The sequence below is a fragment of the Bombus affinis genome, chromosome 5 (assembly GCF_024516045.1).
Source record: "Bombus affinis isolate iyBomAffi1 chromosome 5, iyBomAffi1.2, whole genome shotgun sequence".
NCBI lineage: Eukaryota > Metazoa > Arthropoda > Insecta > Hymenoptera > Apidae > Bombus > Bombus affinis.
The window spans coordinates 15572139-15589595 of NC_066348.1; the positions used below are offsets into that span (position 1 = coordinate 15572139).

Below are 17457 nucleotides of genomic sequence, written 5' to 3' on the forward strand. Positions count from 1 at the left end.
CTCGAAGCTTCGAAAATGGGCAACCGTTTCGCGGTATGACGCCCAGTTTCTTAGAAGAAACAACGAAAAGGCGACAGAGATCGAGTGTCCAGTGAGGAACACAGACCATCCATCCCGTTTCTTGGTACACATACCGCTCCTAGGGTTACTACAGCCCACTCTGTTTTTCCATTTAGCCAACGTTACGCTCGCTTTTGTTCCTAGCTCCGTTATCTTTGCCCACCCACTATGCTCGGGCACAGGTGCGCCAGCTGAGAAGATAACCGAGCGTCTTCGAGTTTCCTCGCGTCTTATCTAAGCGATTAACCAACTGCATGAGAATGGATAAGACAAGACGGGGATCGTGCCGGCTCTGAGACTGGCGAAGAAAAAGATTCTATAATTTTCTTCGATCTAAGAACTTCTTCGATCTAGGAATCCTAAGATCTAGAGCACGCAATAGGTCATAGTCGGACTTGGCACTTTGATACAATAATCGCACGTCGTATTGCTTTTCCAAACTATGCGTATTTTGGATGAGCAGTGCCTTACGGTGCGCTGACCGCGTTATTAAATTGATATTCGAAATATACGGAAAGAAAACTTCTCCGAGTCGAAGAACCGAGTGGTTTGGAAAAGTAGCGTAATCCGAATTTATATTAGATCGTCCGAAGAGTGTCTTTCTTTCGCAAACGTGTTTTTTACAACGGTGCACGTTCGTAGAGACGTGAAACCCAAGTCTGTGAAATGTCGCGGTGTTTATCTCAACATAATTACAAAAAAATAATATAAAACAAAAAACCTTGTGCGTCTATTATTTCCTGATAAAACGAAAGAAACTTTTCGGACAACCTAATATATTTTCACGCACAGATTGTCGAAATTTTAAGTTATTTAGGATCGCCAAGGAAAAGGGTTAAGGACCGGCGAATATCGAACGTCGACGCATTGCGATCGCGTTCCGGGCAACCGCGCGCGTTTCCGAAACAAATTACGCCGCCGACGGAGGAGGCTATCGTCCGAAGTACAAAGGCTGGATATCGGGTTTTTGCGGTTATTATTTGCCTGGAAGAATTCAAAAAATGAACCGCAGAGGGCCGAGAAGGGGGAAGCAAACAGGAAGAGAAATGGGTGTTGGTGAAATGGCGTAGCTTGGCCAGCTGGTAGCCAGGGAGAAGAGCGAGCAGAAGCGGCGAAGAAAAACGGCCGGTTAAGGACGAAGAAGAGGCGGAAGAGTCTCGCAGAAAGGTAAACTGCAGAAGAAATTCGCGGTTGAAGTAGCGTGTAGTAACGGCCAAGCCGAGAACCAAAGGTAGAAAAAAGCTGAAGCTTCTCGGTCTTGACGCCGATGCTTCTATCGATATTGAGATGATAAACTCGTCTCGCTGGAACGTTGCGTTTGCTAGCTTAATAGATGCAAAATGGACGCGATGCGAGCAGATAAGTCGTTGGCACGTCATCTTGACGAGATTAACGTCCCAACTATCGACGATTGAAGTGGAAAGGTTGTACCAAAGAAATTGAAACGAAGGGTGACTAGATCAAGTCATGATGGATGAATCCGAACCTGTTGGAGAAACTGATCTATGATTTTTCGATCGATCGCGTTCGTTTAATCGAGCATTGATCAACATTTCGTCCCCGCGAGTGAAATTCTACCGTATACGGAAAGACAGATAACGCAAGAAGGGTGGAATTGATCCTTTTCCATGAAAATCCTGAGAAATGGATCGCTGTAAATGCACCAAACGTGTTACGTCCGGTGATTCTTTGCGTAACCCGGAATCCGTCCCTCGGTCGAGGCGGTCACTAGCAGCGCAAATATATTGTTGTTGCTGGAATAAAGCGTAAATTATAACCTGTTACCTCGGTGTTATAATCAATTCAACTACCTCTATTATCCTAACCGAAATAGGGGATCGAGCAGTTCGTGGCGCCGATTGTATAATCGTAACGGGGATTTACGACTCTCCGCGAACGGTCGAACAAAATGAAAAATTTCAAAGTATTAGGTGGTTGGAAAAGTTTCTTTATTTTATATTATTTTCTTGGATTATGCACGAACGTAATAATAGAGATAGAACGAAATGGATGATACCTAATTCAATAAAATAATATAAAACAGAAATTGTTGTACATCTATTACCAACTTATGAAACGAAAGAAACTTTTCGGACAACCGAATAATTAAAACGATAAATTATAAAACCTGCAGTTATTCTAGTAATAATAGCAACGACAGATAATTTTTATATCGATGAAAAATTGATGGACCGTTTGCCCGAAGGAAAAGAAGCAAGTTGGTTTCTTATTTCGTTCGTGTTCTCCAAGGAATCGGTAGCCGACAGGTAGAATTAGATTTACACAGGCTGGCAGTTCGGTGTTCGTAGGTTACGGGAGAAAGGATTGTGGTCGGAAGACGCAGATAAGATCGATTTATTAGTCCATTACCATAATTACCGTTAAATGCGGTACACGAACAATTTCACGCGATCCAGCGGTGGAGCTCATGTTCTATCGGAACGATTAAAGGAGAGAAGAGAGGTTTCACCGAAGTGTTATCCCGCCACACCTTCGGATGCACGGTTTCGCACTTAATAGAAACGGGAGCGATCTGAATATCCTGTTTAATTAATCGCCGACAGCGTCCTGACTAATATACCTGATTAAGGTAAACTCCATTCAACGGCAATCGGCGATTGCAAGGGGAACGTGCATCGTTAAATCATCGAGCACGCCACCTCTGGCTTCTCTCTTCGCCTTATAAATAGATTTCTTTACGTCGCGATCTATAATTGGAGTTACCGATCTCGAATCCTATCGGAGACCGCTCGTGGACTTTGGAGAAACTACGCGTCCCATCGACGCAGATTTTTCTCCTTTAAAACTTCTACAGACTGTTCTCGTCTGAATCGGATCACCTCAATTAGTTATATAAGTTAGCACCGACGAATACAGGCTGATTCAGAGGTAATTTACCACGAAGTATTTAAGACTCGTGCAAGAAGATCGATGGAGAGACGTGTACACGCTTCGACGCTTCTAACTCGCTTGTATCACAGCTATCGTACGTACGTATCGATCTTTGATTCTTACGACGAAGCAGAAGTATTACGTTGATTATTCGATGAGGCTGTAATATAGATATCCCGATAAAAATAAAGCTAATTGCTGACTACTGAAACACTTGGTCTCGCGTGTTACTTGACATCACAATTACGACGTCTAATATCCATAAATATGCCGCAAGACCACGCAGTAGCGGTCTTAATCCTTAAATTATCAGTCGAGAGAGCAGAGTATCGAGCTACTCAGCCGAAGTACTCGATAGCAGGCGTAATTGCGATATTAAACGTACATCGGGCTCGATCGGGCGGAGGAAAAGCTGGTTAGCCACGACTCATCACGATGCGGCAATTATATAGCGATCGCGAAGTCGCGTGATACACGACGCGACGTATCGTCGGTTGTCCCGAGACTTTATGATACACGACAAGGTTGGCGGCGGCACGTCGATTCTCTACGGTGTTCCCGATGTTCGGCCTCGAAGGAACGAGCTGCCAATAGACGTCTGTCAGTCGAAGGGACGTGGAGGTTTTTGCCGGCGCAACGAGGAAGCACGTCCGCCGCGCGGAAAGATTGCAACGAGGGGAAAAACCGGCGAAAGAGGCTCGCGCGTTGTTTTGCAGTTGCACGAACGCAGCACGCTCGATCGCTCGTGCGCGTCTTCCGAGGACCACGTCGTGCCGTGACTCCTCATTCTGCCATTTTGTCCATTCGACACCTTCCAGCTAAATCACTCGCAAATACGTACAGCTTGTACGTTTATCTTAATATTTTGGGGGCACAGGATGGACGAGAAGTGGGTTTTTCGTTTGTAGGACATTGTTTACGCGAGCCGATAGTACGAACAGCAGGCACATGGTTAATAACCAGTCGATTAGTTTGTTTTCGAATATAAATCGCATGAAAATTACTCGTAATCAAATTTGGCAAGTTACAAGGCAAATTGCTTTTATATAGCTTGACCTAGATATTTCTTAACTCCTTGACGATCGTGTTAATCGTCTCTGGCGTTGAAAAAATTACTACGATCTCGTCGAAAATAAGAGTTAGGAAAATTGTATCTGCAATTAAACAGAAATGTATACGGTAGAAATTTCTGCTTGCTCGAAAAAGAGAAGCGTGGCACAGTAGGCCTTATTGAGACGCGGAACGCACCCACACACGCCGAACCGATACAAAACGCTTCTTTATACTGCCCGATACCGATGTCAGCGGGCCACGATGCGTTTCGTAAATGTTGAAGAGCCGCACTTTTCTCTCTCTCTCTCTTTCATTTCTTTGATCGAGAGAAACGTTTCTCAGGAATTCTACGAGGACAGTGAGGTTCTTTCTTCGCTGCGTGGAAACGAGGGGAATCGGTCGTGTACGCCTACAAGTTTTGCGGATCGATGGAACGCAAAAAGCCAGCGGGAAACAGGCAGAGGACGAAAAATTGAATAATCAAGCCCGTGTCCGAGTGCCGAGTGGAAGACTCATTACCATAAATACCTCGCACCGGTGGAAGACACTCGCATAAATTTGAATCGCGTCCCCTAAGGAACGTCCTTTTATTTTTTTACTGCGCCTCGAGTATCGAAATTTTTCGACTCGGCTTAATCGATATATTCGAGGATCAGCGATGGATTCTGAGTCGTTCGAGCGGACATCTTCTCGATTATAGCGAGGTTCCATGTAGACGCGTGACCAGAAATCTTGGATAAATTTCTTGATGATTTGACGACTTTGATCGGAATTACACGACGATGTACAGCGAGTAATAAGGTTTGTGCTCTTCAGAAGCGAAATCGACCAACCCTATCTTTTGTAAATTTCTCCATTTCTTTACATAGCTAACATTCAAATCTTAAGAAACAAATTATTTGTAACAGCGTCGCTTTTTAAAATTTTGCAGAGTTGATCGATGCGATTGCCAAGTCGTTCGTTTATGCAAACTTGGCGCGTGCGTGACCACGTGGGTCGGTCGATCTAAATTTACTCCTTTCTGGTATAATTAAGCAGGAGAAAGAAGAAGAAAAAATGGACGTGTCACGAAGTTTATAGAACACGAACCGTGGAAAAGTATCCTTGGGACGCCTGCAGCTATTTTCTGTCCCATTGACCAATGTTGTCTCACAGCAGACAAATCCAAAGACATTGAGAAAACCACTCTGCTCGACGTACGCGTCGATATCATTCAAGCAAACACTCATATGTTCACGGAAACACGGAGATCTTGTAACTAAAACAATATTTGTGGAGATAATATTTCGACTCCTCCTCTTTCTACGATATCTCTGACGCGCGACTAGTACGCACGAGATGTGTTTCGCCACGTTCATCGTGCACCCATGCAGTTTGCTTTCGAACAACGACAAACGCTTTTATCACGCTGTGACTGCGTCAGATTTTACCAGTCGTGGGATTAGAGAGACTCGTTTCGAGCAATCAAAAGCGCCGACTTGTGCGCCCGTGTCTCTTTCGAGAACTCACACAGTCGTAAAACTGCGCTCTGAATGACGTTTTCAGGGTGGTATAACCAACGAAATTTTAACATCCTTGTACGCGATCTGCTTCGGCTATGCTTCTCGAACGACTTCTTTTTTCTTAACTGCTCGCCCTATACGCTGTCATAATGGAGTAGGATATCTGGTGAGATTCCACGGGATAAAGCACTCAGAGTACTAATTCTAAAACGATTACGTTTCTGGGATGCATTCCGACTTTATACGTGGATCGACGTTAAGGCCTTAGGATGGATTCTTTCAAATATCGAGGATCTCTCTAAGGATTCTAAAATATTCGTGGCATGAGTCCGAAGCGAATTACGAACGATGATCTTCGAAAGTTGAATATTCGTGTTCGAATACTTTAATCGGTAAATTCGAATCTAACGATTCGAAGGAAACGTAGCGCGAGATAAAATTCGAATAAAACGTACGTCGCAAAAGAACAGCGTAGGATAGCCTCCCTTCGAATCCGATCCTCGGATCGTCTACCTGCGTCTTTCCCCATGAAAGTGTCGTACCCTCTTGATCCGCCAGCTTACGATCCAGATGACTGAAAAATTTGTTCGCGTGTAATCCGACCATCTCTGCCTCTTTTTTTTTTCTCGATAATAGCAGGTAATGTTGGAGGTAAGCGGCTGATCCGAGGCTGTCCGCTTAATTAAGACATCCAGCGAGGAATGTATCGTGAAAGAAACGAAGAAAGGTCTAATAACGATGCATGGAGATCGTTCATTTGCAAAAACATTTCTTATTTAACGTCTGAAATTACAAGTTTCCATTATTTCAAAAGCAAGCCGTTGCCACCTAACCTCGAAACTCGAAATCAATCAAAAAGCTGGAGAGTACGGCTCGAGGAAGGGTGGTAAGATGCCTAGGAGAGGCCTGAAAGACCGTGCTACACGTTCCCAGTGCGTCATGGCGCGCGATAACTCTTCGTTCTGTCGGGACATGTTAATTCACAGTTGCGTAGACCGAGTCGTGATGGTCGAGAAGCCAGAAAATAATTAACTGCGAGGCCCCGAGTTCTTAAGGCGAGGCCTTGGGCGTTTTTCGACGACGATATCCGCGGCGATGGGCAGCGACTAGCGCGTCCACGCTGCCCACCGATCGTCTATGATAAATCCACGAATTAACCCAAGCCGCGCAGCTTATCTATCATACCGTGCACAGGCATTATGCAACAGCCTGTGCCGGCTCATTTTTCTTCCTCCGCCAAGTTTCTCCGTAAGACCGAAGAGAAAGGAAGACGGAAAGTCCGAGATGGCTGGAGCCTCCTTCTTATTCCCATCGCTATTACGATTATCATCGTCGTTATTATTGACACTACCGTCATTAAGCGTTGTTATTGAAACATGCGCACAGTCTAAGAAGCGAAAACTATTATTCCACGTACGGCGATAAAATGTCGGGGAGGCTTTAGCTGGCCTAAATGGCGAAGAGCCGGCGCATAATCGCGCGTTCCATTGGTTGCGGGTGCAGACGAGAGAGGTATCGGACGGCTCGAGAAACAATCGGCCCGTAATCACGGCCTCGAAGGTGATAAATCGACTCGCGAGACCGTGGAACGCCGACGATCGCGAGCCAGCCTCATAAATTTGCTCGACGATAAGTCGAACCGCGATAATGGAACAGGCGCGTTTGTCAGGAGAGACAGTCACCGGTCCTGAGATCCTTCTGACGGGTAATTTCGGATCATTTCGAAGGTATACGAGCGAAACGTAGTTACATTCGCGTTCGTAAGTATTGGAATACCTGTTGATCGAGTATAAATTATACAACCGGTAATTGGCAAATAGTACTTGGTATAAAACGTAATATTCTCGTGATACGTGACCGTACGTACGACTAAATGTAACTATGAAATAAATTAAATAATAAATACATTAACCAGCAATAGGAATATCGAGATTGACCAAGGAAGCGATTAAGCGATGCCGCGATCATAAACGAGAAGAACGTTTAATTTTATGACGCGTAGTTAATCATCGAAAACATGTTCTCTTATTGTCTATAATTATAAATGAGAGGTTAGATAATAACGACACCTTAATGGTACCACGACTAAATCTTAATGCTTCTGAACTGAGGGTATAGGTCTAATGGTGGATAAGTAACGATGACGTATTAAAGTTCCTCTGTTTCTTATAGCACGGATATCTCAGTCGGTCCGTGTTTCGATGATTTTAACGCGTGGTTTGTTACTGGAAACGACGAATCTTCGAAACCTGAGATTCAAGTTCACTGACAGGGCCAGGACGTTTACCTTTCGACCTCTTTCCACCACTCGATTCACCGAAGAGGATCTAAATCGGGTCTCTATAGATCTGCCCTCCTCTCGGCTTTCTATCGACATGATGAAGCCCCGGTGCAAGGTAGGAGGAACGACGATGATTTCTCTGACCAAAAGAAAGAAAAAATGCGATTCTGCTGCTTCTACTCGACGTGACAAGGAAGAAAACAAGTTTCAGCCTAACAGATGTCTCACAGCAACTTCACTCTATTATCCATCTTTGCATTCTGTCGCTAGAAACTTCGCGATTTCACCACCGATACTTTCAACGCATCGTATACCCGTACATCGTTGAAGAAACTTCGCGAGTCGAAGGGAGGTTGAGCAAACTTTAAGCGTTTTCCATAAAGCATCATTTGATATTATCGGTTCGTTAGCGCGCTATTTATTTTACGAACGAGTTAATTTACAAACAATTGAAATTCGTCACACGCAACGGTTCCCTTGCATTCTTAAAGAAAGCGATCGTGTACGCAGAATCTTCTCATGGACGTATTTTTTTCATCCCCCAGCGCCGCGCGTCGGCCGTAAATAAATTCGCAATGGGTTACCTCTCGAACCCTTTTATTTCGGCCGTCTATAAATCTCACGATCCATCGTTACCCGGTCACGTGTGCCGAGAATGAAAGGGGGAGCGAAATCGGGATTCCCAAGGGTCGATTTTAATTCGAACAACGATGTACGCGATCTCGACGATTCTACGACGATATTGCTCGCGTGGTTGATTCGTTTTCGAAGGTTCGGAGAGATCAGAGGCGTCGACATTCGCGCGTCACAAAATCACCACACACGTGGGACACGCGTTCGACCGTTCGGGCCTAACTCACCTTACCGAAACTCCGATTTTCATAGCTTGGATGTTTCGTGTTTCCTGACCCAACTCGTGCTCCTTTTCTTCTCGAACCGAGATCCTTATCGTCAAAGACCGAACGTCAGAGACCGAGGCGAGCGTCGTGACCAAAATCACGTAGGCACTGGCTCGGTTCGTTTTTCTTCCCTCGTGGAAAAGCTGACTCGCATCTTGCCTTGAATAACGTTGCTCTGTCTGTCGAACGGACCGCTGAAAAGCTTTATCGTAAGCAGATTAGCCGCGTACTTTCTATATAAGAGACGAGGAGTCGACAACCGGTGAAACAGCTCACGAACCGTTAGTCCTTTCGAGATCGTGTTTTCTTGCCCCTCTTGGAAGTCTTGAATCTTCCAATTAGGGCAAAAGAAAGGGTCTGTAATTTGATTGTGACGCAAGCGATTCGTATAATATATCGATTTACGCGTTCGAAGCGAGAAATCTGTTAGGAATTCAATGGTACTCGCTTAGCCAGTGTCTTCTTTAAAACGAAACTGATTCGGTTAAAGAGATTTAGCACCGCTACTGTCGAAATGATATTCGCTTCTGTAGAATTGCGAGCTATAAATACGTACGTCTTTTTTCACGAGTAACGATCAAAGTCTCCCTTCACGAAGCTTTTTTTCGCATGTACGCACTGGTCCAGCGAGAAAGCGAGAGCGGATGAAAAACGAAGAAGAATTTCAAGTGTCAGAGAAACTGAGTCGCAGGAGGGTTTGCGTATTTCACGGCTGTTTACGAGTCACTTTGGAATGGAAGGAGAAAGGAGGGAAGCTTTTAAGCACGGCTCCCAGCAGACAATTTTTCGAGTGACTTTTTTATCGTGTCGTTCGAAAGCACAACCGCGAAGAAACGCGGTAGTGTCGCGGGAGGAAACTATAAAAATTGTCGTAAAAGTCGCGCGGTCCTCGAGGTCGGTCAAGAGGACCGGGAGGTCCTTAGAGACGTGCATTTTATTCCATTGGAAGGCGAAGTGTATTTATATTATACTCTGCGTCAACAGGCGATCCTTTCACGCGTATTGCGTCACGCGAAAGAATTTGACGAAAGAAAAGATAAATAAATTTGAAATGATCGATGGTCGAGGGAATAAGGATTACGGTGAAGCAAATGACAAAGATATTCTTTCAGAATCCTGCGCGTGACAGGAAAGTACGACAGGATCGATTATTTAATAAACGGATCGATGGCAAAGAAGTAAAAATCATGGGAAGAAACGACGAAAAAGCTTTTCGCTTATTTATACAATTGAGAATTTAGCACGAGGTCAGTACGCGTGACAGAAAGATGCAGTGGAGTCATAAAATGCAAATAGAACGGCGAATTGCGAGGAAAAGTACGTGAAGAGTACTACGACGAGCGGCTTTAAATGGTCAAGATAATTAAATCATGTTGAGGAGGTCACTACAAGGGCGTCAGAGGACGGTTAGGGTCCGACAACTGAACAAATAACCTGCACGTGTTGTCTAAATGGTGGGAAAATTATCGGCTTTCCCTGGCGTCGTCTTACGCTTTGTCGCTATTCTGCGACAAAGTAGCAGGTGATGGCGTGTTTCGGACCACCCTCCAGGTATTCTCGTCTTTCTCTTTTTTTTTCTTGCAAACGATTCGCAAAGCAAAGGGCACTTTTCTACGTAAAATTATTGTTACAACTACGGCAAGTGTGGGAACGATGAAAATGAAATTAGCATTTCTCAGCAAAAATTTGATATATTAACGATATTAATCGGAAGAAATAATAGCGCGGAGAAAAATATTCAAGCAACCTCTGGAATTCCCATTTACAGTCAGGATATTAAAAACGGAATTCGATAACGCGAGTCGATCGAACAAAATTGCAAATGGAAGGTTGCGTTGATACGACGTTAAATTAGTATCAGATAGTTAGCAGTTGGATTAATATCACACAGATCTGTTTCTTTTACACAAAGCAAGCTTTATATATTTGAAAATACTCGAACAACATGGAGACTTTGTCGAACCGAGACGGATGTAACGATGCGCGACCATCGACGCATTTGCATGCATCGGCACGTGATTGACCCAAAGAATCGACGCGGCGCTAATTACATCACCGCATAAACGTAAGCACGTAAGCACGTATTTAACGGTGATTCACGGATTAACGTGCATTCCGTTACATGGGCTGGCGAGGAACGTGAAAAATTCAAAGAGAGACTGGAATCGCTAGCTCGATGTCCGATCAGGCGAACGTCCATTTTACGCGTACTCCGTAATTATTAGTTTAGAAATCCAGCAATTTCCTCACACCATATAACCGTTGCAGTACTTGTATAATATTAGAAGACACGGAAAGAGCTCGTCTCGCGTGTTCTCACATTTGTTTCCAGCGATCAAACGGTTCTAGCGTGGGAGGCCTCCTAAGTCAGAGTGGTTGATGTTCGACTAACATCATCATCGCTATTAATATTACTTACGGGGAGGTCACTATTGTCATTTCCGTCTTATCCTCATCGATTTTACATCAAGTGTAGCAGAGTATTTCTTAATGCGCGACCAATATTCAGTCCGTAAAAGGAATGAGAAAAATTGATAGAAGCCTTGTTCGCGAGATGTATCATCCATTACTTATATTTGTATGACGAATTTTGTGTTGTAATAATAACTGTTGATCCTATTCCGCGGTTTATTTGAAATCCGGTATCTAGCAAATATGCCAACATTTACTAGAAACGATGAAACACCTCGATGAAAAATCAAGCGAGCGTTTCGTCAAATTGGAAGAATATCAGGTTTTCAAGTGTCTTAAAATGTGCATTGTAATACAAGGGGATGACTTTGAGATACAAAATAGCAGAACGCAAGATTTGTCACGTCTCGTTAATTCTTGCTATACGTTGAATCACTTCGTCTACTTGTATATTTGTATATTTTCGGAGACAGACACAACCGTCTTTGACGAGCGTGTCAAATCAACGTCGAAGATAAGTCGAAAGGTTTGTGGACGTCTATTTCCAAAGACGCTCGACTTCCGAATTGTTCCCGTGTCAGTTGTTCGACATAGGCGGTATCTTTCGGTATCTTGGGTAACGAAAATAGCCACATCTTTTCGGAGTTCAAAGTTGAGAACGAAACAGAGGGTCGTCACGTCCTCAATGTCGATTCGTCCAATCGGAGGCCAACTAGGCATCCCTACCCTCAGACCTGAGTCTTCGAAGCAGATGTCGCGTAACCGACGCGTCTAAAACTCAGTGTGATCCTGACTAACGTCGCGATAAGTGCTTGATAAATCTTGGAACGCGCGTTAAACGTTTACTTTTTCTTGTTCTATCGTTTTTCTTTTTGTTTCTGTTTTCTTTTTTTAAATACTTTCATTTCTTCTGCTTCTCACGCTGTGCTTTTGTGATTCCTCGTCCCTTCTTTCCGAGAGTTTTTCATGTTACACGCGAGGAGCACAGCCACGCGGCGTCAGCGAGAATGTGCATCACGTTTAGAACAGTTAAGGTAATTATTTAGAAGTAGATCTTATCGTTTTTACCGTTCACTATGTTTTATGTTCTCTAGGAAGAAGGGAATGACTATGAATTTCATTTATTAAAATTTCAAGTAATTGCATTATACAATGATGTAGTGATTTTTGTTAGATTCGTGACGAAGCACGTGGCACGGAAATCAAGTTTCACGGATCCCCGTGTTCGATATTTCCTGTTCAGAATAACAAATTTATTTCATGAATAAAGAGAATTCTTATTCGTTCGGCTGATCTTTATCGAGAAGTAGATTCTCTAACGCGTATCGTAATCGTTAAATTTCACAGACCTTCGTTTAAAGTCCTTCCTTTGCAACGATACGACTATTTCACGAATAAGGAATTCATTCCTACGAATCTTTATCTACGAGTTTATCGAATGCTCATGGAACTCTGCTCGTCCCTTCACAGAACCATTTTTATCTTCTTCAAACGTTCGTTGGTAAACAAATATTATACGAAACTCGCTCCAAAGCTTCAAAGACAACAAGAATCTAATCTCAACATTTTTTCTTTTTTTCTTCTTCTTCTTACTCTACACGCTATAATAATACAAAGTAGAAAAGAATTTGCATCGTAACGCAGTTTCTCCTCGAGCTATCAATTAACCATTGTTTTCTTCTCTGTTGCAGGTAAGTTCCTATGACATGCTCGACGTGGCAGCGGTGAGTAACGTGTCTCGAAAGCCGTAGCAACGCGAGCAACTTGCAACGGACAGAAAAGCAGAAGAATCGGAAAAATGGAGCGCGTAACGGTTGGGTCGCTACGAATTCACGGTGCAAGGTGCATCGCATTGCTACGTCATGCGAGCTGGCTCTCCCCTAATCGCTCGGCCGAGCAAAGAATGGATTCTTGATTGCTCGTGGATTGCCCAGGCAGTGGAATGTAGAACGATAGAGAGCCGAGGATACAGTAGGTGGATGATTTTGAAGCTTTTTCCTTTGTTAATTCGATAATTCGATTAACGTTTAATCGAGGCGTTCGATGGCGAAGTAACTGTAATCTTCGCTAAGAACGAGACAAGTATAGGAAGCGTTAAAATAACGTCGATATTTATAACCAAACGATATCGATACGCTTTTCCTGCGAACTTCGCTTTGACATCTGATCAATCTAAAAAAACACATAGTATCTGGTCAGACAAAAATATCAGATTTCTCAATAGAGAAACGTATTATTAGAAAAGGGAGAAAAGTTGCTGTGTTGTTTGATATAACAAGTATTCAAAGACTCGAAATTAAACACAAAGTATCTGGCTTTTCTTGGAGTCAGACTACAAGATAGAGCGATAAAGCGTCCAGTTTACCGCGCGGCCGATTTGCAAATCTGGCTTTCGCGGCTCGACTACCGAGCTCCCTTTAATGGAGCATTAAGCTCGAAGCAGATGCTCGTATGTTCGGTCGTGGCTCATTAACGAGACGATTCGCGGACAAAATACGCTTGGTTGGAATCGAGCGTTAAGCAGTATTATTTACGCGAGCAATTAGTCTAGCTTGCGAATTTCGCGTTCAAGCGGAGAAATTTTCGCGTTCGTTCGGAGAAAGTATATATACGATCGTTAATTAGCGTCTAGGTATTGTTGGATTAGCTCCACGCTTAAACCACCGACGATTCTTTCGATATCTCGTGGATTTAATTTGAAAAATATATAATCGTTGTAGAAGCTTTTCGTACATCATGTAGAAAAAACATTTTTTTTTTTTTCTGATAAAATACTATAAAATTTCGCTACAGCAGCTGTTTTATTATTGTTTGAAACGTTAAGAGAAAAGATATCGTGTTGTAGAATGTTTGATTTCGGTAACAGCCACAAGTTTGCGAGGTAGGACGTGGATTTTTACGCGTAACTATAAATAAATTACGAAAGAAAAAGGCCGATCGTACAAATACCAGAAACGTGACAGAGGATATCAGAGCGTAAATATCGATACTTTTATCTGGGACGATTTGCGTAACGAAGGAACTTGCGAGATAATTCGATCGGCAAACCCCTATTGTTCCGATATCGTAGAATAAACGGGCTCATTATCGTAGGGAGGAGCATTCATTCCGATATCCGAGAGGCCCATAAATCTGCCTTGATGGACGAATATAAAGACAGCTCTTATATCCACGGTCAGTCTTTTTCAAGTAGCAGCAACTTCGAGAAGACTCGTACAACCCGACACAAAATCCCCATTAATCCTCGATCTTTTCGTCTTAAAACTCTTGGTATCAAATAGATTCGTTGTAAGTATCGAGTGACGTGGATCTCTTCGGTAACGAAACCAACGTGAAAAAGATTTAAAAAGCGAGGAGAACTTTGGAAGAATATTAGGTGGTCGATAAGGCGAAGAGCTGACTCGCACCGCTGTGATTCTCGTACTTCCATTTAGATGAGGGTTAGGTTCGAGTCAGGTCAAAGAATAGCTACTATACGTCAAGGTAGAGCTTCCTCCTTCTACAACAAAATTAATATCAGTGTTTTTCATATATCGTATTTATTCTATTAGTGGGTTATTACAACTTACATATTTCTTTTCTTCGCTGTCGCGCTTCGTTTGACGAATCCGTTTGACGAGTCGCTTAACTGTTTATAAACGATCAGAGGAAAATACGAGAGAAGGGTTGGAAGAGACACGAGACAGGCGGTGAAAGATTTCAAAGCGGCGTGTACGGTCGATCGACGCAGGACTCTCTCGGGCTTCGCGATAATTGCCAGTGCCGTGCAATTGCACGGACACGCGAGAAGCTAGCGTTGCACCACCCTAAGCTTTGTAGGGAGAGATAAAGTTTTGAAAAGTGCACGCGTTGCTCGGCTCATAAATCAGGAATCGTCGGACGTGCGGAGATGATCGTCCGGTATCTCGCGAGTCCAACCACCGCGCACCAGTGGACGTCGTATTCCCTCCCTCTGTGGTATGGAAATCGAAATTGTGCCCAGCCTTTCCTTTCTCTCTCTCTCTCTCTCTCTCTCTTCCTTTCTTCTTCCCTTTACCCCTTTCTTCTCCGTAGCCAGGATGCAATTATGCGCGCGAGCCCCCTTTCAACAGAAATGAATCTGCGATTTTTACGAGCGCGACCCGATAGTATTGATTAATGGGAGCGTGGTTCATAAATTTCGCCGCGATATATCGGTCAGCAGCGGAGCGGACGATGATTGATTTTTCGAGACGGCATTGATTTAAATTGAAACCCAGGAGCGAGATGGTCGCGACGACGTCGCAATTACTGGAATTTTCCCTAAGGAAACGCAGACGATAGCGTTAGGATAAGGTGGGATTATTTTTGGGTGAGAAGAATATTTGAGTTACACCAATTCGAATAGTCCTACCATATAGTCGTTCGAGTAATTTTCTCAGTTTTGGTATTTTCTCTTCCCGAGTCTAGAGTACACGATATTTTCTCATTCTCTCGTTATAATATTAAAAACTAAGAAAGTCGCGTAATGTATAACAGATTCGATGATTCTATGCAAAGTTCAAGATCGAATCGTAAAACGATGAACCTTAGCTGCCTCGAACAACCATACCTCTCTATATTCGTCATAACAGAAACAAGCATGTTCTTTCGCGCTTTTCAACGATCTTCCTTTCGTTTACGCTGTATACATACCCGTTCCTCGAGAGAGGATTTTTCAGCCAGTCTACTAACAGCGAGGAAAAGAGAGAGAGAGAGAGAGAGAGCTAGAGAGAAAGAAAGAGCGAGCAAGAGACCGGTCCTCATAAATTTTACGATATTGGCGCGGTCGAGATACGATCGATTGAAATTAATTCCGACGCCTGGCACCGCGAGCCCGTTGAAACGCGAGATTACGCGCGCGAGACCGAGAGCAGACGAGGGCTGGTGCGTGTAGGAGCGTGCGAAGCCAATCACCGGCCGCCGGGAAAAATGTAATTCGAAGCGTTCAAAATAGATACAATCTTGAAAACTGCGTGAGGCCGAGCCGTTCATAAATCAGAAGTCGCCTGGTCACGCGGCAGATGATACCACTGGTGCTGCCTCCCTTCTGTCTGCGTACACCCTATCTATAGAAATTGTGTTTGCGTAATTACGATCTCGCGGTTAACGATGCGCATGAATAAGACGCTTGTGAATTTACGAGCGCATATTTCAGCAGGACCGCGGACGAGCGCGGAATATTTTAAGGACCTGTCGATTGGTGAAAGCGAGAGAATCCCACTGAACGTGGAATCGCTGAGTGATATCGATTCGATATTAAGATCTAACGCTGAAGAGGTTGGTGTGTTTACGATCGAAGAGTATTTTTATCCTGCTACATCTCGTTTCATAGTAAATATCGTTTCGTAATGGAAAATCTAAAACGTGAATGCAAAACGGTTACACCTTGACTTGTTGGGTTGGCAACTAGGTGATTGCGGATTTTGTCAATACCACCCAATGACAAAATGACGTGAAACGATCCATTGGGTTGGCAACTACTATAAGTGATTGCGGATTTTGTCAATACCACCCAATGACAAAACGACGTGAAACGATCCATTGGATTGGCAACTAAGTGATTGCGGATTTTGTCAATACCACCCAATGACAACATGACGTGAAACGATTCATTGGATTGGCAACTAAGCAATTGCGGATTTTGTCAATACCACCCAATGACAAAATCCGCAATGGATTGTTTCACGTAATTATATATAAACGTTATTTCTCTTTGACAACGCGATGATATCCAAAAAACCATTGTTCGCGTACAGTTGCTTACGCAAGTATTCGAACGCTAGGTGTGGATCTGTTGCGAATATATATATACATACACGTAATATCGAAACAACGGGTCGCTCAATTTTCTTTACATTTTCGAAACCTTATGAATGAAAATATACTATGAATTTGGATAATCCCAGTTTATATAAGGTAATTGATATAACTATACCAAGAACTGCACTGGGGTCCCCGGAAGTAAAAGTTCGATTTGTAATTCGCAGAAACGAAGAAAATACGAAGGATAGTTTGAATAGGTTTCGATGGATGGTACGCGCGAGTGTGGCCGAAACCGCTGATCATACGAACGGGATAATTGGTCGCGAATAACTGGCTGCGATTGCAAGATAAATCGGTGGCAACGGAGGGTGCATCGAAAGCTGCAACATCACGCGTTTCGACATAGCAATCATTCGCTCGAGTCGCAATTATCCCGATAATTGCGCGTCCGCACGGAGATTAATATTGCCCTCTGCTAACCATCCTGTGATTGATAAATGTCGTTGGATCGCCGTGATTAGCCAGCTTTTTAACGCTTTTAATTCGCCCGGCTAATCGCTTAAGATACGAACGGACAAACTGCCCTTTTAATCGA

General features: G+C 43.6%; 1 protein-coding gene across 5 annotated transcripts in view; it reads left to right on the top strand.

The window, feature by feature from the left end:
• LOC126915954 (rho GTPase-activating protein 20-like) overlaps nt 1-17457 on the top strand; it is a 177559-nt gene that overhangs the window by 129543 nt on the left and 30559 nt on the right. For 3 of the 5 annotated variants that reach the window (XM_050721200.1, XM_050721199.1, XM_050721202.1), the window contains one exon: nt 12791-12823. The exons of the other annotated variants lie outside the window; for them this stretch is intronic. In XM_050721200.1, the coding sequence (XP_050577157.1) occupies nt 12791-12823 (33 nt within the window). The remainder of the gene's footprint in view (nt 1-12790; nt 12824-17457) is intronic. 5 annotated transcript variants of the gene reach the window in all.